We start from the raw sequence: 25981 nt of genomic DNA on the forward strand, positions 1-25981 counted from the left end.
CTATGGCCTCATGGCCTCACATGTATCCTCGAAGAGATGGGTGGGGCTAAGGCTTAAAAGGGTGTGAACGATGCGTAACAAAGAAGAGCTCTCCAGTAGGTGTATCAAAACATTCAAGGGCCATTTTCTCAAAAGTGGGGTTTGTCAACTTTCAAAGCAGTATTTAATTCCAATTGTTTCTTAACTGAAGTGTATGATATACAATTTTCTAGCTCTGAGTCTCTACTTTTATCCAATGTAAAAAAACACAATTGTTTCAACATCAATTATAGATCAACTGGTTGACTCACAGCCTACAAATACCAGGGCCCATTGTCCATGTAGTCGTATTCATTCATTCTGATCTAGAAGGCAAAACTGATCCTAGAATAGCACTCTTGCTCTGAGATGCTCGGTACTTAGGGCCTCAGATCTAGAGGACTCATTGGTACCTTGTCAGTGTTTCTCCTAGACAGAAACCAATTCAAGTTTGGGGGGAATTAAAGTAAGACAAAGCAATAGTAAGGACAGACATTGAATCTGCAGCAACTGGTTTTGAGGAGGTGAGCCAAGATTACAGGAGTTGTAACAAAAAAAGGAAATATATTGCCTGTTCATTGCAACAGGTACACGATAAAACAAGAAAGGCAGGGGAGAGATCAGAGCTAAATGTATCACCGTACCTGCATTCTGTACAACAGGAAATAGGATCAAACAAGGGATTCCATGAACGATCCGAACATCAGTGCCGACATTCACATCATGAATGTATTCTGATGACGACGCCAGGGACGGTTAACTTTTCGCATATATCGCTTTTGCGACTAAGTTGATTGCGAATGTATTTTGAGGAGTGGCAAGGGACATGAACTTTTCCAGTCACTAAGGCTGCGATTACACAGGCAGTCCAATTCAGATTTTTTCCTTCTCACTAATTGGTCTTTTGACCAAATAGATTAGCTCTGAAAAAGTGCTGATGTGAAAGATCTGATGTGATTGATCAAAACATCAATTCATGGAAAAAAGATAAGAATTGGGCTGCCTGTGTGAATGCTGCCTAAAAGTGATATGCACCTCATTTGGGGAAAGACGAGTCTATTTGTCTACAGGACATGAATGTGAATAGCTGGATGGGAAGAGAAGGGAGTCGTCTGCCTGTCCCCGTCTCCGCTCTTTTGTTTGAGCGTATGAAAATATGCCGGTATAGTCAACCCGCAGGAAACACAAAGGAGATATGTAATCCCTGGCTCAGACAGGGCAGGATACAGCCCAGATCGTGATAAGCTTGTGAGAGCAACAGGAGAGGGAGAGAGAGAGAGAAAGAGAGGGGCGATTCAAGGCCAGGACAGGCCAAAAATATTTTTGGTATCTCAGATTGTTCTGTCAATGTTCACATATAAACTTCACTGGGAGGAATGATATTTGTCATGCTTTTTACATCTGTATCACATTTTTTGAACATAATGATGAGCTTGGCAATGTTAGGTACTTTAGGTCCTATATATGCTTCCTGTAAGATCTTACGATCCGTGAATTGTACATGATACATCTTGGTGTCATGATACTCCTAATCTCAAAAGCACACTTTTCATTTTAAGACATATTGTTTGGAACAATATACTGTTCAAGTACATACAATTTCCAGAGTGGGCTCTCTGCTAATTCTAAATTATAATCTATTTTATGAGCAACACCAACACAGTAAATGGGAAAACAGATTCAAATGGAACTCCCTCTGCTGCTGATTTTCTGAAAGTGCAATCCTAAAGGAGGGCTGTGATTGGTTAATGGCCTATTATGTCAATTTCTATGTATAATATGGGTCATATCATTAAAAGTACCAGAGAGTCCACTCTGGAAATTTGACATGTTTGAAGAGTATATTATTCCAAACAAGTAGCTTAGTGGTTAGAGCATTGGGCCAGTAACTAGAAAGGTTGCTGGATCGAATTCCGCAGTTGACAACGTATAAATCTGTCGTTCTGCCCCTGAACAAGGCAGTTAACCCACTGTTCCCTAGTAGGCTGTCATTGTAAATAATAATTTGTTCTTAACTGACTTGCCTAGTTAAATAAAGGTTGCATTTGAAAATAAAAATAATAAAAATAAAAAGGGTACTTTTTAGGTATTCATATTTTTATGTTGAATAAATTAATGCGAACGTTTGTTTTTCTGAATCTAGATATACCTCCATATTTGAGCGCACACATAAGATGTTGTCTGTATCATGTATGGTTCACAGATCACAGGGTCTTACAGGAGTCACATATAGGTCTAAATAGGGCCTAAAATGTCCACTTTCATCTTTTAAAAAATATAAATAATTGTTATACAAATGTAAAAAGCATGTCAAACATCCTTCCCTCTAATTAACTTTCTATGTGAGAATTGCCAGAACAATCTGAGACACCTAGAATATTTTTTTTGGGGCGTAGATGGGGGGAGGGAATAGATGGAGGAGGGGGGGAATACAGAGGGAGGGCGAGAGGGAGGGAGAGAAAGGGGAGAGAGAGGGGGAGAAGAAGAAAGGGATAGAGAGAGAGAGAGAGAGAGAGAGAGAGAGAGAGAGAGAGAGAGAGAGAGAGCGGCTGAACATTTTAGTGAGAGAAATGTGATGGGTGCGAGCGGGCGGATGATGAGTGCCATTGACAGCCCGCGCTGCAGTGGGAGGAGGGAGCCGAGGCCTGGCCCCTCCAGTGCGACTCTGTTATTATTATCGTTTCTCAGAATCTTATCAGGACTGGCTGACGGCAAATATTTATCTCTTTTCCTCACACTCTCTTTCTTGTTTGCTCACAAACACACACACAGGCATGCACAAGGGGGTGTCAGGTCACACATTACAGTGGGTAATGGTAACAATAGAATGAGAACACATAAATACGCATGCACTCACACAGTGTGGGTGGTGGAAGTGGTGGTGTTTGTGGTGAGGGTCGGGTTTGGTGGGTATGAGGGTATCGCATATGCACACAAACAACGCACACACAACCACAAAACACACAGGGAGGTGGTGGGAGGTGATACTGTACCTGCAGTGGCTTCAGGGAGGGAGATGGTTGTGGTGGTGGGAGTGGTGGTAGTAGCTGTAGTGGGTATAGGGGTAGTGGTGGGGGCATCTGGATGAAGAAAACAAATACATGACAGACAAGGAAACTAATGAGTAAACCATGAAAACAAAAGACACAATGAAACAGACCTTGGTCCAAGTACTATTTGAAACCTTTTAAATACTTGTAGTGTTCGCTTTACCCCTCTAGATTTCTAGTTGGGCAGGATTTGCATTTCTGAGACTATTGTATTGGTCCATGAAGCCAGCCAGCTTAATCGAGCACAGATAAAATATCTGAAATTATTTCGAATAGTATTTGAACCCAGGTCTGCAATAATATGAAACAATTCTGATGGGGAAATTATTAATTCATACCAGTGGCAGTGCATTTGTTTGCCTTTAAGCCAGTCATAAACAAAGCTATATCATTTTTTAAAGACTAAATTAAGGGATTAATTCCGGGTGGTTAAGGTTCAGGTTAGGGTGTCCAAATGTGTCAATGAATCTCTCCTACGCATGCTGTTGGCATGATAATAATAACAACAAGCCCATCACAGAAAAAAACTGCAGTTCATTCGTAAAGTATTCAGACCCCTTCCCTCTTCCACATTTTGTTCTGTTACAGCCTCATTACAAAATTGATTAAATATATATATTTTTATCAATCTACACACAATATTCCAAAATGACAAAGAGGAAACAGGTGAGTGTAACGGATGTGAAACGGCTAGCTAGTTAGCAGTGGTGCGAGCTAAATAGCGTTTCAATCGGTAACGTCACTTGCTCTGAGACCTTGAAGTAGTGGTTCACCTTGCTCCGCAAAGGCTGTGGCTCTTGTGTAGCGATGGGTAACGATGCTTCGAGGGTGACTTTTGATGTGTGCAGAGGGTCCCTGGTTCGCGCCCGGGTTGGGGCGAGGGGACGGACTAAAGTTATACTGTTACACTCAGGTGTATCCTGTTTCCATTGATCATCCTTGAGATGTTTCTATAACTTGATTAAAGTCCACCTGTGGTAAATTCAATTGATTGAACATGATTTGGAAAGTCACACACCCATCTATATAAGGTCCCACAGTTGACAGTGCGTTCCAGAGAAAAAACCAAGCTATGAGGTCGAAGGAATTGTCTGTAGAACTCTGAGACAGGATTATGTCGAGGCACTGATTGGCGGAAGGGTACCAAAATGTTTCTGCAGCATTGAATGTCCCCAAGAACACAGTGGCCTCCATCATTTTTAAATGGAAGAAGTTTGGAACCACCAAGTCTCTTCCTAGAGCTGGCCGCCCGGCCAAACTGAGCAATTGGGAGAAAAGGGCCTTTGTCAGGGAAGTGACCATGAGCCCGATGGTTACTCTGACAGAGCTCCAGAGTTCGTCTATGGAGATGGGAGAACCTTCCAGAAGGACAACCATCTCCGCAGCACTCCACCAATCAGGCCTTTATGGTAGAGTGGCCAGACGAAAGCCACTCCTCAGTAAAAGGCACATGACAGCCCACTTGGAGTTTGCGAAAAGGCACCTAAAGGGCTCTCAGACCATGAAAAACAAGATTCTCTGGTCTGATGAAACCAAGATTGAACTATTTGGCCTGAATGCCATTCCTACGGTGCAGCATGGTGGCAGCAACCTCATCCTGTGGGGATGTTTGTCAGCGGCAGGGACCTGGAGACTTGTCAGGATCGATGGAAAGATGAACGGAGCAAAGTATAGAGAGATCCTTGATAAAAACCTGCTCCAGAGTGCTCAGGACTGGGGTGAAGGTTCAACTTCCAACAGGAAAACAACCCTAAGCACACAGCGAAGACAGCACAGACGTGGTTTCAGGACAAGTCTCTGAATGTCCTTGAGTAGTCCAGCCAAAACCCGGACCGATCGAACATCTCTGGAGAGACCTGAAAATAGCTGTGCAGCGACCATCCCCATCCAACCTGACAGAGCTTGAGAGGATCTGCAGAGAAGAATGGGTGAAACTCCCCAAATACAGGTGTGCTAAGCTTGTAGCGTCATACTCAAGAAGACTTGAGGTTGTAATCTCTACCAAAGGATCTTCGTCACAGTACTGAGTAAAGGGTCTGAATACTTATGTAAATGTGATATTTCATATTATAAAAAAAAATATATTTTTTACACAAACATCTATAAAACAATTTTTGCTTTGTCATTATGGGGTATTGTTTATAGATTGATGAGGGGAAAAACGACTTAATCAATTTTAGAATAAGGCTGTAACGTAACAAAATGTGGAATAAGTGAAGGGGTGTGAATACTTTCCAAATGCACTGTATAAAACCAAAACTCAATAATTAAAAAAAACATGATGGACATGATAAGTGATGAAAATGCACTGTCCAAGTCTCAAAACATCAACACACATACAAATTGGCGCAATGTGAGGTCCGATGGAGGAAGGGACGTTCAGCACACATACTTTCAACTCGAGGACTACCCCCCAGTTGCATTTTCCATTTACTTCATTAGTCGACTCGACCCCCCACCAATAACTGTAGGGGGAAATCAAAAGTGACATTCTCTCAGTTGGACTGGTGGTGCTGCATTGATAAGAACTTGGGGCTGAGGCTTGTGGTGAGGAGAGAGCCTCGTCACTTGTCATGCTGCTCAGTTGCCTGAGAGTGTAGCGAAAAACAGGGGGAAGTGTTAAAGGAGTGCAGAGAGCGAGTGATTGCAGCATTTTTCCCCCGAGGATGAGAGAGACACAACCAAACAGGTAAATGAAACGAGGGGAAATAAAGAGAGAGAAAGAGAGAGAGAGGGAGATGGAGAGAAGGAGAGAGAGGGAGAGGGGGATGGAGAGAAGGAGAGAGAGAGGGGGATGGAGAGAAGGAGAGAGAGAGGGGGATGGAGAGAAGGAGAGAGAGGGGATGGAGAGAAAGAGAGAGAGAGCGGGATGGAGAGAAGGAGAGAGAGGGAGAGGGGGACGGAGAGAAGGAGAGAGGGAGAGGGGGATGGAGAGAAGGAGAGAGAGGGGGGTGGAGAGAAGGAGAGAGAGGGGATGGAGAGAAAGAGAGAGAGAGCGGGATGGAGAGAAGGAGAGAGAGGGAGAGGGGGACGGAGAGAAGGAGAGAGAGGGAGAGGGGGACGGAGAGAAGGAGAGAGGGAGAGGGGGATGGAGAGAAGGAGAGAGAGGGGGGGGTGGAGAGAAGGAAAGAGAGAGGGGGATGGAGAGAAAGAGAGGGGGATGGAGAGAAAGAGGGGGATGGAGAGAAAGAGAGAAAGAGGGGGATGGAGAGAAGGAGAGAGAGAGGGGGATGGAGAGAAGGAGAGAGAGGGAGTGAAATAGAGTTAGAGAGTATTTTCTGTTGTGCTAACAGGCGTGAATGGTGACGTGCGCCCACGGCCGCACAACTGTTTTGCCTGTCTGTCCTCGTCCAGCCAGACAGATACCACTGTGTTAACATCTGTGGAGGTGGGTGGAAATTGGCCGACAGCTTCCCTTCCTCACTCCCTCTCTGCTTTCCTTGTTGTCTGAGTTCTATCAGAACATCACGGCAGGAGGGCCCAGAGACACTTTCCAACTGACGAGGAGGACTTGGAGGACTGGGAGGCTGGCAGGGACACATCAGAGAGACGGTGACGGCAAAAACGTGGTCTTCAAACATGCTGTGTTTACCAAGCCTTTCAAATATCACTGACAGGATACACACAAATATTTCAAATACCTCATTCCAAATGCATGTCAATTAAATTGAATGAATACTACCCATCCCTGCAGGAAAATGCAACTTGAAAGTAAAGAAATTGAGAAATAGTGTTTGTATCTGCTGAAATAGAGGGTTTTTTATTGCTTTCGGTTGTTCTGACTGACAGTTTGTAATACCAGCTGCAACTTGTGTGTCTGAAATTAGCATATGCTGGTGGACTGTTTTCATAGGTTTGGTTTGGCAATGACTTCATGTCAACTTTCAGAATTTTCCCATAGGGTTCTGGTCAAAAGTAGTGCACTATATGGAAATATGGTGCCATTTGGGACGCATCCCAAGGCTATTGAACTACAGCTGTAGGATCTTAATTATATCACCCTGTTGCAGGAGAAATTCCCTGCAATGCAGGAAATGTAAAACGTTTAGTGTATTTGAGGTCTGTAATTTCCAGACTTGATTTTCCCAAACTAAAAATATGTCAATCCCTACAAAAATGTCCATTCATTAAAATCCACATAATACTTCACATTTCCTGTTGCTGAAAATGGTCTCAAATTAAGATCATATATCTTGCAACACTTTCATTTACTCTCGTGCAAACACATAACTCTAATCCTGACCCTAACCTAATCATAACCAATAGATTTGCTGGTGCCATTTCCCTTCTAGTTTTCCTGATTGAAACACATTCTTTCATTTGACTAAGATCCATCAAATCACAGTGGGCATCAATCGATCTTTCCAAACGTTCCTTCACGTCAACAACACTCAAAGGTGGTGGCCATCTTGTGATCCAAGGGTCACCTTCCCTCTACTACAGCCCACCTAGGCTACCGTTGGTATATCTGTAGCACATTCCCTCTTACCTACTTGGTGTGTAACAACAAGTGGCGCAGCGTTCTAAGCCACTGTATCTCAGTGCAAGAGGCGTCACTACAGACCCTGGTTGAATTCCAGACTGTATCGCAACTGGCAGTGATTGGGAGTCCCATAGGGAGGCGCATAATTGGCCCAGCGCTGTCCGGGTTAGGGTTTGGCCGGGGTAGGCTGTCATTGTAAATAAGAATTTGTTCTTAACTGACTTGCCTAGTTAAATAAATAAATGTCCTGACATGTATGTGATAGATGCAAATACACACACTAGATATTAATGTATGTAAAGTATTTAGTCTGTAATGTCTTTTTCATTATGTGTCAGACCCCAGTAAGACTAGCTGTAGCCATTGGCGTCAGCTAATGTGGATACTAATAAAAATTGAATAAAGGGTGGTCGAGTTCGGTGGCATATTTCTCCAAGGGAGAGGTACTTGAAGAGATTTGTTTGTTTGGCATGTCAATAAAGTACTTTTATGGATCATGGGTTGTCAGAACTAAGTTGTTACCTGTCCCAAACTCCCTGTGATTAACAAGGCATGCCTCGACAGGGCAGTTGCTTTCACGCTGTTTCTCGGAACAGTGCACCCATGTTGATTACCTTTGCCAAAGGGGAGACAGAAGGTGGCTTGGGGAGTAGTGGCGTGATACGTTTCTACACTAACGGAGGAATTCAGCTTGGCATTAAGAAATGGAAAATATATTGGTGAAGTGCTTGATTATGGTTGATCACCTTGTCAGTGAAAAGGAGTATATTTAAACTGCAGTATATTTAGGTACATTCGACAAAGAGGAACAGTTGTAATATATTTTATTGAAATATATTATGTTTGGCTCCCAGAGTCCTTTATGGTTGTTCAGCCTATATTTTGTTAATGACCAGTTAATCGTTTGGACATTCCCCCCCAAAAGTACATTCATCTTCACCCAACACATTATAAAATAGATACATGTGTAAAGAAGTGAGTAATTCAATGTGAGAGAAAGCTAGGGAGATGTGCAACGTCCCCATGAATCCAGCCAGGAGCGGTTTCAGAAGCAAACCAAGCCGGCCTTGAGGTGATCTGAATTTGTATTCGAACACACTCTCTAATATTCATTTTTAATTACTAACAAAGAACATATTCCATTCCTGTAAACAGAGGTTTGAAAAAATAATGGCTGAACGGACAAATAGGGAAGCCTATCTTGCGGCGGGAGCCGGCTAACTGGGCTTGCGCCACTTGATGAGTTTCACACGTGTCAGGAGCTGACAAACTTGAGCTCAGAAGTGACGCTACTTAATTGCTTTTTTATCCCGTAATAAACTGTGAGGCCCAGCAGATGTTTGGGATCATCGGTGTCAATAGCTCATTAAAAACTTGGCAGCGATAATAAGATCTATACTTTCCCTGCTTCCAACCCTCCAAACAAGCTCAACGAGAGTGAATGTTCACCAAGGTGTCCCTTAAAAAAGCAGCACTCCATGCTACCCGCTTTTCCAATGATGTTGTATCAAATGCAGTGGAAGCGTTTTAAATATGGGGAGCTGCGTGTGAGTTTTCCTGTTAAATCACTGTGGATTGTTTACCAGGGCAGATTATGAATCAGCATCCCGGGCCCAGAGAGCTTGGAGCGGAGGCTGCATTAAAATACTGGGACTGCCTGACAGAGAATATCCCTCCACAGTCACGCTAAATGCTAAGAAACTCAAGAAATTGAGAGTTTCTCACTTCCTGTGTCTCTTGGTTTTATGCCCTTAGACAGCTGAGTACAAACAGACCTCTGGAAATTAGCTGAGGTGATACAGCCGAGACACACAGATGTAGGGAGAGAGGCAAGCAGGCAACGTCTCAATTAATACATTTTAAAAATGTATCCTTTATTTAACGAGGCAAGTCACTTAAGAACAAATTCTTATTTACAATGACGGCCTCGGAACAGTGGAACAATCTGCCTTGGCCAGGACGACAGATTTTTACCTTGTCAGCTCGGGGATTCAATCTAGCAACCTTTCGGTTATCGGCCCAACGCTCTAACCACTAGGCTACCTGCCACCCCTTTAACCAAGGGATTGATGTGGGAGTGGCAAACTGGCACATGTGGGGGTAGTATAAGAATCTCACTCAATAAGGGGCAGAGTAAAAGTCAATGAAGAAAACACAGAACAATCTGGCTAATAGAGCACTTAAAGTAAAGTGTACTTTGGGCTGTTGATTTCCCTACCAGACACCTGCTGGAGTCACACAACTTTATATATTGGAGAGAAGCAGGAAGAGTGGAAAGAAATCTGGTCAAATCTCCTAAATGTCTACCAAACATTCTCTTCCTGAGCTCATTAAAAGTGTATCGCCTTTGGTTTCCAATGTCCAAAGGTGAAAGCAGATTGAAGTGGTAAACGAAAGAGCCACACGATATGTGAAGGACAAAACCCAGGTACAGCTTTCGTTCAGACAGAAATCACTCCTTTTCTTACTCAATCATTCCAGAGAGTTATGAAGAAGTGTGGAGATGCCCAGAGAGCTTGGAGCGGAGGCTGCATTAAAATACTGGGACTGCCTGAAAGAGAATATCATTCCAGAGAGTTATGAAGTGTGGAGATGGGTGAATAACGTTACACTCCAGCAGAATAACACTAACTAAAACACTAACTAACTAATAACACTCTCCCACTCCCAAAAGAGCGCCATAGGGGTAGTTGACTCCAATTTAAAAGCTTATGAACAGCACGTGGGACTGACCCCCCCCCCCCCATTCGCCCTGGCAGATAGCAGGCGACTCTTACCGAGGCCCTTCTGTCGCCTGCACAGCAATGGGACGGTGCCTGGCATTCGCCACGCAAAGGACCTCTCCCAAATCTGCCAGCTGCACGATATGACAAACAAGAGTGATGGGGCCTCTCTTCTCCTAACTAGGAAGAGTGGAGGAGAAAAGAATAGGGGAGGAAAATAACTAGAGTCTCCGGCAACGGCACCACGCTAACAATGGTCATTGGAAGCCAACGGCACACCTGCAGCGAATGCTTGTCTCACGCAATCAACGGGTGGACAATTACGCGTTAATAAAGACGGTGTGGAGGTTTACAAGGGGGAAAGTCCCTCGTCGAGACAACTCATCTGTTTTGAATGGCATCCTTTTGTATGTTTACTTAATTGTGTTCATTTTCGTTGCAGGGAGAGACTGACACTGGGATCCCTCTGCAAATTAGCCACCTTTGCTGGACTAAATCAATGCCATCTTGCATCGTGAGAAGCAGTACACTGCACTAATTATGCAATTGATAGTTATTCAACCAGAAAGATGAAGAGGAGCTCTATCTTACATATGGAAGGCTGATATTTCTATACATTTGCGTGTCTGCAGATGGGCTTGATTATGGGTGTCACAGTAGCCAATAGCCACCTCTGACATGATCTAATAGTCTACAATTGATCTCAGGTTATCTGCCTTGTAAAGTGAAGCTCCAGCCGACCCCTAACCAGGAGGAAATATTGGCCCCCAGAATCTAATGAAAGAGCACAAGACCCTGGTTAAGAATGGGGGTTGGAGGAGGGTGTCAAGATGAGATAATTTATGGCTTCATTATAATGGCTGGCTGATGATATTGGTTCTGGCTGTGGCAGGACTGCACATGTTGTTTCCCTACAGCTGCTGTGCTGTAGATTGTCTCCAGTTAGGCTTCCTGATCGTGAGTTACATCTGATGCTGCTTTACCTTGCTTGGCTGCCTCTAGAGAGTAAACAACTGTAAAACACGTGTTGTTGCCTGGTCGGGAATAAAGATATGTTTCCTTATACTAGGTTAGGGTGTGCGGCGAAAGGTTGCTGGTTTGAATCCCAGTGCCGGCAAGGTGGACAAATCTGCCATTCTGCACTTGTGCAGGGCAGTTAACCCCGAACAACTGCTCCCTATGAGCCGTGGACATCGATTTAGGCAGCCCCTCGCAACTCTCTGATTAAATGCGGAAGACACATTTCGGTTGAATGCAATCAGTTGTGCAACTGACTAGTAATCCCCCTTTCCCTTAATAGGAAACGGTGTCTCTTTATTTGCGACAATATTTTCCGTTATGTTGTTCATTTGTCAAGCCAGTGTGTAGATAGGTTGTAAAGGGTCCGATACAGTTCAGCTCTGGCTGTGTGTCTCCTTACAAGGGGAATTCATGTATTGGCCACACAACAATATGACTTCCAACTTGACTCAGGTCGGGTGTTGGCGGTTGAAATAAACACAGAAAAGCACATACTCCAGACCAGTTTAGGGGAGTGTCTCGTCCATAGTAGTAATCAATCTTCAGCGCCGATGTTGACGCCAGGGGCAGGAAGAGGAAACCCCCGGAAGCATCGCAGGAGGAAGGGGAGGAAGTGTAGAGAGCTGAGAGAAGAACTAGAGCGACATGCCGCCGGGCACGGCGCAATAAAAGCCAGAGCTAGTAAAGGAAGGAGGTCCTCTTTATTGGGTTAGGGGCGCCTCTGTAAACTGGTTGCTAAATCTCATTCGACTGCAGGGCCCCACCAATTTTCCTTTACCGACGGGCCGCTTGAAGAAATGGGTACCGGGGAATGCATTCTTTCTCCCGGTAACCAAGTTAGTGTCAACTGCCCTGCCGTTGCTCTCCATCACTTAGCTTCACAATAGTCGGGGAAACAAACGTATTGAAGGGATGGGGGCCGGGGTTATATCAGTTCTGCCTGTCAACTAAGGGGAGACAGGGTGGGATGGGGCGGGATGCTGAGGCTTCTTGACTTACTGTACGTGAGCTTGATGATGGAAGGGGGGAAAAGTGTATTACACATTTCCAGACCACTCCAACCTAGAGGATTTTGAGGCCCCCACTGAGCATACTGGGACGGTAATAACCTAAATGGATTTCCTATTGTAATTTCCCCTGACAGGAAAGTGTGATTATAGTGAAAATGTGTAGTATCAGTGTGGTTAATACTGGAAATAAAAACTGTTTACTACAAAGGCCCTGAATGTCACACATGCATTTTTCAATGCTGGCCACTGTTGAGATGAAACGCAGGTATTGTCGTACACCAAATTTTTCAAAATACAATACATGTTTAACAAGTGCGATAAAAAGGTGGAGACAAGTCGACGCATAATCTTTCACAAGCCCTGTTGTTTTACCGTGTTCGTCATTAACACCACCTCCTGCTCTTCCATTGTAAATAACGTCCATTCAGCGATTTGTTCCTATGTCAGTCAACAAATCCTTTTTTCAGTCCATTAATGCCCTCAAAATAGCAGCCAAATAATTTATCCTGCAAGCTTAGTAAGATTTGGTAAGCGATATCTGCCGAGTCAATTTGCCGGATGGAAAATGACCAGATTAGATGGGAATGTCCTGCAAGAGAGGAATGTCATTGGAATCAATGGTATTGAACCGTGTTCAGATAATGCTGTCAGGAGAGAGGGGGATAGAGAGAGAGAGAGATGAATAGAGAGAGAGAGGGTGCTGGGAGGTAGGTACCATACACACGTAGAGTATGTAGTCATAAGAGAGGGGGAGAGATAAAGACAGAGAGAGCACTGAATCGAGAGGTATGTACCATAGACATAGAGGATGTAGTCGTCATACGACTCGCCCACTGAGTTGGCAGCGAAGCAGCGGTAGGTGCCGTTGTAGGTCTTGTTGAGGTTCTCGATGTACAGGTCCGGGCCGGTGATGAGGGCGTGTGAGGGAAGGTCGTCGTCCACCTTCACCCAGTTGATCTGCTGGGGACTAGAGAGAGAGACACAGAGCGAGAGAGCGAGAGCGAGAGCAAAAGAGACAGAGAGAGAGACAGAGAGAGAGACAGAGAGAGAGAGACAGAGAGAGAGACAGAGAGAGAGACAGAGAGAGAGACAGAGAGAGAGACAGAGAGAGAGAGACAGAGAGAGACACAGAGCGAGAGAGCGAGAGCGAGAGCAAAAGAGACAGAGAGAGAGACAGAGAGAGAGACAGAGAGAGAGACAGAGAGAGACACAGACAGACAGACAGACAGACAGACAGACAGACAGACAGACAGACAGACAGACAGACAGACAGACAGACAGACAGACAGACAGACAGACAGACAGACAGACAGACAGGCAGAGAGAGACAGAGAGAGAGAGACAGACAGAGAGAGGACAGCAATATCACTCAGTGATTAAATAATATGCATTTGGACTTTTGGGACTGGTCTATTGGCTACACGGGAAAAAGAGGAGACAGTAGTGTCACTAGTCACGTGCATTGTTTTCCCCTAGACCTGGATGTCGAATACATATTATGTCCAATTTTCTTTTTTAAATAATGGGATTATTTAATTGGTTCCTTTGTACTTCTTTTTTTTATGGCACATCTGATAGGGTGTATCCTTTAGGATAAACATAAACACACCCAATGAGATTCTTTCACCGTGCCAAACGATACTGAACAAAAATATAAACGCAACATGTAAAGTATTTGTCCCATGTTAGATTGGGTTGAAAAAAAAAGATCCCAGAAATGTTCCATATGCACAAAAAGCTTATTTCTCTCAAATTATGTGCACAAATGTGTTTACATCCCTGTTAGTGAGCATTTTCCTTTGCCAAGATAATCCATCCACATGACAAGTGTGGCATATCAAGAAGCTGGTTAAACAGCACGATCATTACACAGGTGCTGGGGACAATAAACTGCCACAAAAATGTGCAGTTTTGTCACACAACACAATGCTATCGATGTCTCATGTTTTAAGGGAGTGAGCAATTGACATGCTGACTGCAGGAATGTCCACCAGAGCTGTTGCCAGATATTGTAATATTAATGTCTCTCCCATAAGCTGCCTCCAATTTCATTTTAGATAATATGGCAGTTTGTCCAACCGGCCTCACAACCGCAGACCACGTGTAACCATGCCAGCCTAGGACATCCACATCTGACTTCTTCACCTGAGGGATCGTCTGAGACCAGCCAACTGGACATCTGATGAAACTGAGAAGTATTTCTGTCTGTAATAGAGCCCTTTTGTGGGAAAAAAAAAAATTCTGATTGGTTGGGCCTAGCTCCCCAGTGGGTGGACCTGGCTCCCAAGTGGGAGGGCCTATGCCCTCCCAGGTCCACCCATTGCTGTGCCCCTGTCCAGTCATGTGAAATCCATAGATCAGGGCTTAATGACTTTATTTAAATTAACAGATTTCCTTATACAAACTTGAAATTGTTGCATTTATATTTTTGTTCAGTATATTTGTGTGTGTGTGTGTTCATAGCTGTGTGTGTGTGTGTGTTGAACTGTGTGAGCTATTAGTTGGGTAGCCTTTTATCTTCCTGGCCTCTCGACGTGGTTAACTACATTACCCAGCCATATTTGTTCCCTAGCTACCTTGGCAGGAAGCTTACATGAAGTGCTGGATCTGGATCCCATTTCTTTGACGATGAGTTATGTGAGAAGAACCAGACGGCACAGAGGGGAAAAAAAACAAAGCACCTCTTAGCTCTGTTCTGCTCTCACAACCTTCAATTGCTGGTTTGCTAGCTAGCTAGCGCACCGTTATTTCCCTTGAGTGGGCACTGAGGCCTCTCCCTTGTTGTTCTGTTTTTGTGTTGCCGTTTAAACTTGTTCCCTTCTTTTGAAAAAACTTTTTAGGGGGAGAATGAGGGAGGGAGGGAGAGAGAGAAAAGGGAGGAAGAGAGAGAGTAAGGGAGAGAAATATAAAAAAAAAGCACTAAGGCACGAAACAAAAGAGCAGTTTGAGCTCAATAACAGTTGATCTCCCGCCTTTGTGGCTTGGTGAAAAAACAACATTTGATGGCGAAGGCGGCGGGCGGCTCGAGAAAGCAAATCAGAATCCCTCGTCAGGGCGAGAATCTTAGGTAGCCGGAATCAGAGGTTAAATATACACACACAGCGTCGGCCGCTTCTGCTGCACTCCCGATACGGAGTAAGGAGAAATGACCTAGAAGAAGTGGTTTACTGAGGAAGTGGGGATGACACAAGAGAGATAGAGACTGTGGGGGAATGGAGAGAGGGAGGATGGGCGGCTAGAATACAAATGGACACACACGGCCAGAGCACGCCACTATCTGGCCGCAGTAATGAGTGCAGAGAACTCTCACGGGCTCTAATGAAAATGACTTCCAATTCTCTGGCCCACTGTATTGATTGTATTTTCATCTTTATTAAATGAATACGGGTGAGAGTCGCCTTGTCTCTCCCTGCTGAGTGCAAAACTTGAAGGGGGAAAGGGAGGGAGGTGTGCATGTGTGTGTGTGAGTAGTCTGTATCTGTCGAAATGTGGAAATGTTAGAGGTCTCCTCCTTCACAATTATTGTGCCTCAGGACTAGAGGATGGGTAATGATGTAATGTCTTCGCAGGGATCATACGTCTGACAGCATCATGTAATGACCGTTTGTGTTCCACAGCGAACCGCTGCTGCCGGCATCACGTTTCCACTACGACCGGCCACCGCTTGCTCCCTGAGCTACCGGCGGGCGTTTCAGTCTCTGCATGTGTCCGTCTTCAACGCATTTACAAGCCCACAACCACACTGTGCTACACCTGGAACATGTGTAGTATGCTAATAACAGAGGTTGTGAGCTAACAGGAAGAGGGGAGGGGGAGCAGTTTCCCCTTTGGAGGCATATGAAAAGTACATTCAACCTACTCCGTACCAGCCATAAATATTCATACACGTACATTAGTAAGCCCGTGGGGGTGTGTGAAGGTGTCGATGTGTAAAACGTGTGTGCGTCTTACTGGGGTTTGCCTTTGGCCTGGCACGACAGCTCCATGTTCTGTCCTTCCCTTGGCAGCCCATCAGGAAACTCCACCACGATCTTCACCTCTGGTTTATCTGTGGAAGGAGAGGAAGGGGAAGAGAGAGAGAGAGGTAGGGAGAGACAGTGAGTCAAATATGCAAGTCATTAGTGCCATTACAAGTTTATCAAGTAGGTAGGCTCTAGTCTACTTAATGTTTCTTCATTCCAAGTTGATGCAGACTACGCAATGTGAAATGTAAGGACGTGTGGTTGGGAGGTTCACGAAACAAATGTTTAAAAATTTGGAGCAAAATATATGAATATTGTATAAAAAAGACCGTTCTAAAGCTTCAGGTACAAACTCAGCGTTTGTATTGTAGTTTGGTAAATCTTTGTTTGAAACCATATTTTTATCTATCAACACGTTGCTATTATTTGGGCTCCCGAGTGGCACAGTGGTCTAAGGCGCTGTATCTCAGTGCAAGAGGTGTCACTACAGCCATCCTGTTTCGAATCCAGGCTGAATCGCAACCGGCTGTGATTGGGAGTCCCATAGGGCGGCACATAATTGTCCCAGCGTCGTCCGGGTTAGGGTTTGGCCGGTGTAGGCCGTCATTGTAATTAAGAATTTGTTCCGAACTGACTTTCCTAGTTAAATAAAGTGAAATAAAAATGATCTATGCAATGCTAAGTTTGGGCCTCACTAAGTACCAGTGGAGGCTGGTGGATGGGAAAATCGGAGGATCGGCTCCTTTCTATCCATTACAATGACCTCATCCAATGATTTCTCCCTCCAGTAGTCTACACTGGTAAGTAGCCTACACACAACCCCCTCAAAAACGGCCACATTCTCCTACTGTATCCTCCTATCTTCACAGCAGCACACTGTCCACTTCCAACCGATGCTCCAAGCCTTTCCTCTCTCCTCTGCGGTGTGCAGTTTGTCAACAGTCCATGGGACCGACAGCAGGCTACAGCTACACCATTGACCTTTCTGGTCTATCAGTAACAACCTTTAGCTCGTCCATTAACATGACTGGCCGTCATACGCAGACTGCAGAATGGACAGGTTTGGCCAGGTTCTACTCCCCACCACCCGGTGATAGACAACGGGTAAAGGGATGGCTTTGATGCAGATGTGTCGTCCATAGCTGTTTTTACAACATTTGCTGTGAAATTAAACAGGCTTGTGGCATGTTGCCTACGGGGGAGTTGGAGGGATTGTGAAGGGACTGTTTGAGAAGAGGTTGTCATTATTGTACGCAACCTAGACGATTTGACAGATTCTGGCCTTCAGGTTGCGGTAGTGTGTGAAGGAGTGTCCCACAGCGAACCTATACTGTTTATTTTTAACTGTTGGTTAGTCGTCCAGTCGATATCGATTGGTTTATTTAGAGATGTTCTTTTGCAGGGTGAAATTGGTTGAAATTAAATAAGTCCCTCCGGGACTTTAGCCACAGTTGCCGTAATGTTTATGAACTTCCAACACTATCTGCTGTCCTTGCAGTATCCGGGGAAGGCAACGAGATGAAAGAGAAAATAAAGCTGCCTCGCTAACAAGACGTCTGGACCTCAAAGACGCTTTGGACGCTTTATGTAAGAAAGCCATAAATGTCCTCTCAACAACATTTAAGACAGAAACAGGGTTATAAAAGTGGGTAAATCAGTCGGGGCTGCCTTTTAATGTTGCCTTACAGTAAGTTAACACTAATAAGGCCCCCCTTTGCTCCCTTTGGCAGAACTCCAACACGCCTGCCGTGTTCAGAAGAAAGAGCAGCCTCTGTATTATGTACAGAGCTAATGAGAGCAAGGGGAAGAACAGAGCGATAGAGGGAGAGAAGAGGAAGGGAGAGAAGGAAAAGAAAGAGAGACAGACAGGGAGAGAGCGAGTGAGAGAGAGACAGAGAGCGACACTGAGAGGGGGAAGAAAGAGAGAGAGGTGGAAGTGAAAGAGAAAAAGGGAAGAGAGAGAGAGAGACGAAAGGGAATAGAAAGAGGCAAGCGAGAGCGGTGGGTGGCGGGGTGATAGAGAAAGAGAGAAAAGAGAGGCATTTTGAATTTGAGGCATTTTGAATGGAAAAGATGGGAGAGAAGGAAGAGAGAAAGAAAGAGAAGGAAGAGAGAGAAAGTCAAAGAAAGCACACCATTACCTCCCTTTCATTAACAGTGCCCTGGCAACAACGGCTGGCGTGGACCACGAGAATAAAACACACACTGTATGGCTAATGCACTCCTGTTGGGTGTTGTGTTAATACGACCATCATTATCATCACATTCATCATCATCATCATCATCAGGTTGTAATGCAACAAAATAGGAAAAAACGCCAAGGGGGATGAATACTTTTGCAAGGCACTGTACCCATAAGAGCGGCAGTTTGGGGCATGTTATTAGGGCTAAACGAAGCATAGTTTGCAAATGTATCCAAAACACCAGTCTCAACAATGACCTGTCCTGACTCTCTGAGGTCATTAAAGATCCCATGGCACTTATCGTAAGAGTAGGGGTGTCCTGACTAAATTCCCAATCTGGCCCTCAAACCATCACGATCACCTAATAATCCCCAGTTTACAATTGGCTCATTCATCCCCCTCCTCTCTCCTGTAACTATTACCCAGGTCATTGCTGTAAATAAGAATGTGTTCTCAGTCAACTTACCCCAATAAAATAACGGATAAAAAAATTAAATAAATTAAAAATAAATGAAGAGGCGACTCTGGGATGCTGGCCTCTGTCCAGTGTTCTTTTGCCTATTTGAATATTTTCTTTTTATTGGCCAGTCTGAGATATAGCTTTTTCGTTGCAACTGCCTAGAAGGCCAGCATCCCGGAATCGACTCTTCACTGTTGACGTTGAGACTGGTGTTTTGTGACTATTTAATGAAGCTGCCAGTTGAGGTCTTGAGAGGCGTCTGTTTCTCAAACTAGACACTCTAATGTACCTCGACTAACTGGTGCCCCCGCACATTGACTCTGTACCGGAACCCCCTGTATATAGCCTTGCTACTGTTATTTTATTGTTGTGCCTAAATTATTTGTTATATTTCTCTTTTTTTTTCTTCTTAAAACTGCATTGTTGGTTAAGGGCTTGTAAGTAAGCATTTCACTGTTGTATTCGACGCATGTGACAAATAAAGTTTGATTTGTGTCCAAACATTTGACTGGAATTATATGTAAATGAGATATTTCTGTATTTCATTATCAATATATTTGCAATAATTTGATTTGATTTGCACAAAGCGAGGTCCATACAGAAATGGTTTGTCAAGGTCGCTGTGGAAGAACCTGACTGGCCTGCACAGAGTCTGACCTCAACCACCTTTGGGATGAATTGGAACGCCGACTGCGAGCCAGGCCTAATCGCCCAACATCAGTGTCTGACCTTACTAATGCTCATGGCTGAATGAAAGGGGGGACCAACTCCATATTAATGCCCATTATTTTGGAATTAGATATTCGACAAGCAGGTGTCAACATACTTTTGGTCATGTAGTGGATACTTGCCTATTCTGCTCAGTGTTTGACCTGTTGATGGGTTCATTTCCCGAGGAGTATTCAGGTACTTTCACTAAGACTGATGTTGTTGTCCCCAGGGCTCCTGTAGTTGAAGTTGCTGTACTTGCAGATCTCTAAATATGTTAACAGTGGAGATCCACTGTCCGGTCAACACACAGCAATCTGCAGGCCATCCATCTGTCCAAATTACAGCCCTGGCAGAGGCTGTGCCACTGTCTGGCACCATTTACATTTTACTCATTTAGCAGACGCTCTTCTTCAGAGCGACTTACAGGCTCAATTAGGATTAAGTACCTTGTTCAAGGGCACATCAACAGATTGTTCATCTAGTCGGCTAGGGGATTTGAACCAACAGCCCTTTCGGGTTACTGGCCCAACATTCTTAACCACTAGGATACCTGCCGGCTACCTGCCACTATGTTGGTTGGACAGGCATGTACTGTTTTTAATAGAAATAACTTTTTTTAGGCTTGTTTGCTTCTACACTGCAGTCTCCCAAAGGTTCTTGAAACCACGTTGCTCTCTTGTGCTGTGTGGATTAAAATGAAACCATTACATGCAATGCAGAGGGTTGGTACTGATAAAAGACACTACAGTACATCCCTCAATTGTCCTCTCACTGCAGTGTCTCCTGTCCTTGTCATCTTCAAAATGTCATCATGAAACTAGAGGTTTAGTGTTTTGATGGCTACAGTACCAGTGTCTGTCTCAGAGTTGTACCATCTTAAACTCACTAGACACACACACGCTCCGGTGACTTCCTGGTATTACCACATGGGGAAAATGAGAGCGTCTGTATCGTCCAGGGAGACGACCATTATCATTATGCTAATATAATTATTTGCTTTATTATCTGCGTCCCCCAGCAGCACTCAGGCCTCGGACATCCATCTGCCATGGAAAGCTGAACTAGTGACCCCGTGGGGGGGGGCAACAGAGCAGTAGGTTAACCCTGCTTACCTTGCCCAGCAAGACATCAATATTATTACTGGACTTATTTAATATCCCTGGCCATGTTTTTTATATTTTCTATGTGCACTCAATGATTTTAACATTGATTGCTTTTGCCTGCCCCGACAGCCAGGCAAGGCGAAGTGTCTGGTGAGAGCGCACAAGTCGGACCGTGAAATGAGAACGTGTAGAATTTGGGCTGCTGGCTGGCTCACCTTGGAGGAGAATTTCAAGAATTTGGAATGATAGTTCATTATCACATTATTTTGTAGTAGTCACTAAAATGTAAAATCCAATTGCCGCCATATTGGTGGGACCATGTGAAATCGTGTAACATCGAACCGTATCCGCTCTTCCCTTTCCATATTTATCCAGCGCAATATGAATAAGTACTTGTGCGAGCGTGACAGTAGGGGCAGCCCAACCAGGCTCTGCAGAAGCAGTTGGAGTAGGGCTCACGCAGTGGAATTTGCTGTACTTGCAGACCACTAAATATTACAACAGCGGAGCTCAACCAGGCTGCTCCACTGCCCAGCCTTTTCGGTCAACACACAGCAATCTGCAGGCCGTCCAGGAGTCCAAATTACAGCCCTGGCAGAGGCTGTGCCACTCTGACTGGGTGATGGGTGTGGCGCAACATTGGTCGGACAGGCATGTACCCGTTTTACGAGAGAGAACTTTGTTTCAGGCTTGGGATGTGTTAGTTTCTACACTGCACTCTCACAAAAGTTATTGAAACTACTTTGCTCGAATCTTATGGTGTGGATTAAAATGAAACCATTACATGCAATGCAGAGGGTTGGTACTGATAAAATACACTACAGTACATCCCTCAATTGTCCTCTCACTGCAGTGTAATATCTCCTGTCCTTATCATCTTCAAAATGTCATCATGAAACTAGAGGTTTAGTGTTTTGATGGCTACAGTACCAGTGTCTGTCTCAGAGTTGTACCATCTTAAACTCACTAGACACACACACGCTCCGGTGACTTCCTGGTATTACCACATGGGGAAAATGAGAGCGTCTGTATCGTCCAGGGAGACGACCATTATCATTATGCTAATATAATTATTTGCTTTATTATCTGCGTCCCCCAGCAGCACTCAGGCCTCGGACATCCATCTGCCATGGAAAGCTGAACTAGTGAGCCCGTGGGGGGGGGCAACAGAGCAGTAGGGTAACCCTGCTTACCTTGCCCAGCAAGCCATCAATATTATTACTGGACTTATTTAATATCCCTGGCCATGTTTTTTCTATTTTTTATGGCAGAAAGAAGTCTATTAGGCCAGCCTGTGCACTCAATGACTTCAACATTGATTGCTTTTGCCTGCCCCAACAGCATGGCGAGGCGATGTTTCTGATGAGAGCGCGCAAGGCGGACTGTGGAATGAGAACGGGTAGAATTTGGGCTGCTGGCTGGCTCACCTTGGAGGAGAATCTTAAGAATTTGGAATGATAGTTCATTATCACACAATTCTTTTTGTATTTGCTAAAATTTCAAATCCAATTGCCACCATATTGGTAGTTCAATGTGAAACATTGAACCGTATCCTCTCTTCCCCTTCCATATCTATCCAGCGCAATGTGAAAGAAGTACTTGTGCGAACGTGACAGCAGGGGCAGCCCAACCAAGCTCTGCAGAAGCAGTTGAGAGGGGCAGCCTAGAGAACCAGTCTGCTACTGTAATGGGAGAGCGGCCAAATGTCACGACGAGGCACATGAGCCCGTCTCTTCCCAGGAAGAGTCAGATGGAGCATCCTTGTTTATTTTGTATGTCAAGTTTTGGAAGGAAAGGCAAGAGAAAATACCGTTACCCTTTTATGTAGATAATGGTATCTGAAGCCTAGGTCTTCAGCCCAAAGGTCAAGTCAAGCACTTCAGGGCCTTACCCATTGTATCATAATGCCACTACTGCATATTAAACATAGGCCAAACATTAAGTTGGTTGATTTTAGTTCGTGAAATGCAGTCTGAAGGCCTTTGTCTGTCATCTCAGGTTGGACAAAGGCCTCTGAGAAAAAGGGGCAAACTTGTGTTGGGTGCAAAAAATGATGGATAGACAAAGTTCAGTCAACATATGTGGAACAACAAAATCTAAAACAATTTCCCTCAATCAGTAGAAAACATGTATCTCACCCTTGCTCTCCATACGTTTCTGTATCATATGTGCAAGGAATATTTCTGTAAAAATAGACAGGGTTTGAGTGTCGGGCCCATACTCACAATGAACCACAAGGTACGTCTGGGCCTGGACGTCTTTGACGGCTGGGTGATCCACAATGCACACCACGGGCACACCGTCATCCTCTTTGGTGACGGTGAACGTCAGCTGGCTGGTCACGGTGAACATGGTGTCGTACATCTCCTCTACCTTCGACTTACCTGGGAGGGAAAATGAAGACAGACATATTTAAAAGGTCCATTGTGTGTTATTTACAACCATTTTCTAAAATAATTTTGTTGTTTTTGGAATTAAGTAGTGGGTTGTTTAACACAGACCACAGTATTTTATGGCACCTGGTGAAGACCTGAGTGGTTGAAACGTTGTCACCAATAAACCACATGTGAGCATAGATTGCAGTGTCCAGAGTTTCTTTACATTGTTTTATCGTATGACGATATACGGCACCTGGCTTTAGAAGCTTCTGATAGGCTAATTGACATCATTTGAGTCAATTGGAGGTGTACCTGTGGATGTACATCAAGGCCTACCTTCAAACTCAGTGCCTATTTGCTTGACATCATGGGAAAATCAAAAGAAATCAGCCAAGACATCAGCAAAAAAATGATAGACCACAAGTCTGGTTCATCCTTGGGAGCAATTTACAAATGCCTGAAGGTACCACATTCATCTGTACAAACAATAGTACACAAGTATAAACACCATGGGACCACGCAGCCATCATACCACTCAGGAAGGAGATGCATTCTGTCTCTAGAGATGAAGGTACTTTGGTACGAAAAGTACAAATAAATCCCAGAACAGCAGCAAAGGACCCTGTGAAGATGCTGGAGGAAACAGGTACAAAGTATCTATATCCACAGTAAAATGAATCCTATATCGACATAACCGGAAAGGCCGCTCAGCAAGGAAGAAGCCACTGCTCCAAAACCGCCATAGAAAAGCCAGACTATGGTTTGCAAACTCCACATGGGGACAAAGATCGTACTTTTTGGAGAAATGTCCTCTGGTCTGATGAAACAAAAATAGAACTGTTTGGACATAATGACCATCGTTATGTTTGGAGGAAAAAGGCGGGAGGCCATCCCAACCGTGAAGCACGGGGGTGGCAGCGTCATGTTGTGGGGTTGATTTGTTGCAGGGGGACTGGTGTACTTCACAAAATAGATGTGGATATATTGAAGCAACATCTCAAGACATCAGTCAGGAAGTTAAAGCTTGGTCACAAATGGGTCTTCCAAATGGACAATGACCCCAAGCATACTTCCAAAGTTGTATTTGGCTAAGGTGTATGTAAACTTCTGACTTCAACTGTACCTGCGACATATTTTCCTATAGGGAAGAAAAATGCCATACAAGACTGTAAGGACCTACTATAACGCAATCTTCTTAATCTTTAGACCATTAATGTAACTGGCCTAGCTATATACGTTTTCTCTTCATAAGGACACCACATGGTATTTGGTACTTTTTGTGGAAGTACACATCTCTGAACGTACCTGAAAACAAAACATATTTTTTTCCCCCTATGAAAAGCTTGTATTATGTAACCAACCACATGAAATTGGGAGTGGAATATGTTTCATTTGTAACGAAATGGTAACAAAGGGATACTGTTGTACTCAAGGCTACGTGGGAAGATGAGTAATAACTTAGCGTAAGGGAGAGGCGTCCATTGTGGGTCTCTGAATGGAGTGGCTCTGTGAAAGTGACCTTGTACAGTACAAGTAGTGGAGAGAGGGATACGTCCTTGAGAATGGTCAATGGAAGGAGAATCAGCTGGAAATGTCTTGCTGTTGAGGGCTTTTGTGAGTCACTCAATGGCTGCTGTGTTGGATGGGACAGTTTATTTGTGTTGTATTTATGGATTTTGACCCAAAGTAACCCCTGCCAACAGTACACAGCGAGGTGTGAAGCAGGCCTACACACATACCTTGTTCTGATGAGTAACTGTGGTGCTACACAATACAGACAAACACACTATCCACACACTGAATAGGCTAACTGCGCCCCACAACTGCACAAAGAGCGGAGAGGTAGGGAGAGTGGGCAGGGATGTGTACCTTTCCCCATTGTCCCATTTTGTAACAATATTTGGAAGCATGAGTGTATTTTGGTCTTGTCAATAAATGAAATAGATTTAAATTGGATTGAGAGATGGGGAGGTTGACGAGGGAGAGAGAGAGGGATAGAGAATGAGTGTGAATGAACAAGGGACAGGAGAGAAAGGGGGGTTGAGAGAGAGATGGGCCCATGAGGGGTGTGTGCTTCGTCTTGTCCTGTACTCAATGTTCTCCCATGACTGCGTGGCCACCTACAACAGCCTACAAGGAGGAGGTCAGAAACTGGCAGTGTGGTACTAGGACAACAACTTCAACATCAGTAAGACCAAGGAGCTGATTGTGGACTGCACGAAAGGGGGGGTGGTGAGCACGCCCCCACCCACATCGACTGGGCTGTAGTGGAGCGGGTAGAGAGCTTTATGTTTCTCAGTGTCCAAATCACTAAGGACTTCAAATGGTCCATACACAAGCACACAGTTGTGAAGAAGAATCTTGTAAAGATTTGGAATGGGCCTTCAAATCCACAAAAAGTTATACAGATGCACTATTGAGAGCATCTTGACAGGCTGCATCACTGCTTGGTATGGCAACAGCACCGCCTACAGAGGGTGGTGTGGACAGCCCAGTATATCACTGGGGCCGAGCTCCCTGCCATCCAGGACCTCTACACTCAGTGGCAAGTTTATTAGGTACCGCGTCGGACCTTTGCCTCCAGAACAGCCTGAATTCTTTGGGCATGGATTCTACAAAGTAAACCATTGACACCAGGCACGATGGGACCATGGACTCATGCTGCTTAATCTATCAGCATGACGCAACAGGAACCGTGATTTGTCAGACCAGGTGATGTTTTTCCACTCCTCAACTGTCCAGTGTTAGTGATCGCGTGCCCTCTGGAGTTGCATAGTTCTTTTAGCTGATAGGAGTGTAACAGGCTGTGGTCGTCTGCTACAATAGCCCATCTGTCACAAGGCCCGACGAGTTGTGCATTCCGAGATACCGTTCTTCACA

General features: G+C 44.6%; 1 protein-coding gene across 4 annotated transcripts in view; it reads right to left on the bottom strand.

Moving 5' to 3' along the window:
* The window catches only part of cadm1a (cell adhesion molecule 1a), a 431723-nt gene that overhangs the window by 37095 nt on the left and 368647 nt on the right, over window positions 1-25981 (bottom strand). For 3 of the 4 annotated variants that reach the window (XM_035782004.2, XM_035782002.2, XM_035782003.2), the window contains 4 exons: window positions 22949-23107; window positions 16256-16352; window positions 13099-13271; window positions 3012-3098 (listed from right to left, as the gene is read on the bottom strand). In XM_035782004.2, coding sequence (XP_035637897.1) covers window positions 3012-3098; window positions 13099-13271; window positions 16256-16352; window positions 22949-23107 — 516 coding nt within the window. The remainder of the gene's footprint in view (window positions 1-3011; window positions 3099-13098; window positions 13272-16255; window positions 16353-22948; window positions 23108-25981) is intronic. The other variant, XM_035782006.2, reaches the window with a different exon arrangement.

The sequence above is a fragment of the Oncorhynchus keta genome, chromosome 12 (assembly GCF_023373465.1).
Source record: "Oncorhynchus keta strain PuntledgeMale-10-30-2019 chromosome 12, Oket_V2, whole genome shotgun sequence".
Taxonomy (NCBI): Eukaryota; Metazoa; Chordata; class Actinopteri; order Salmoniformes; family Salmonidae; genus Oncorhynchus; species Oncorhynchus keta.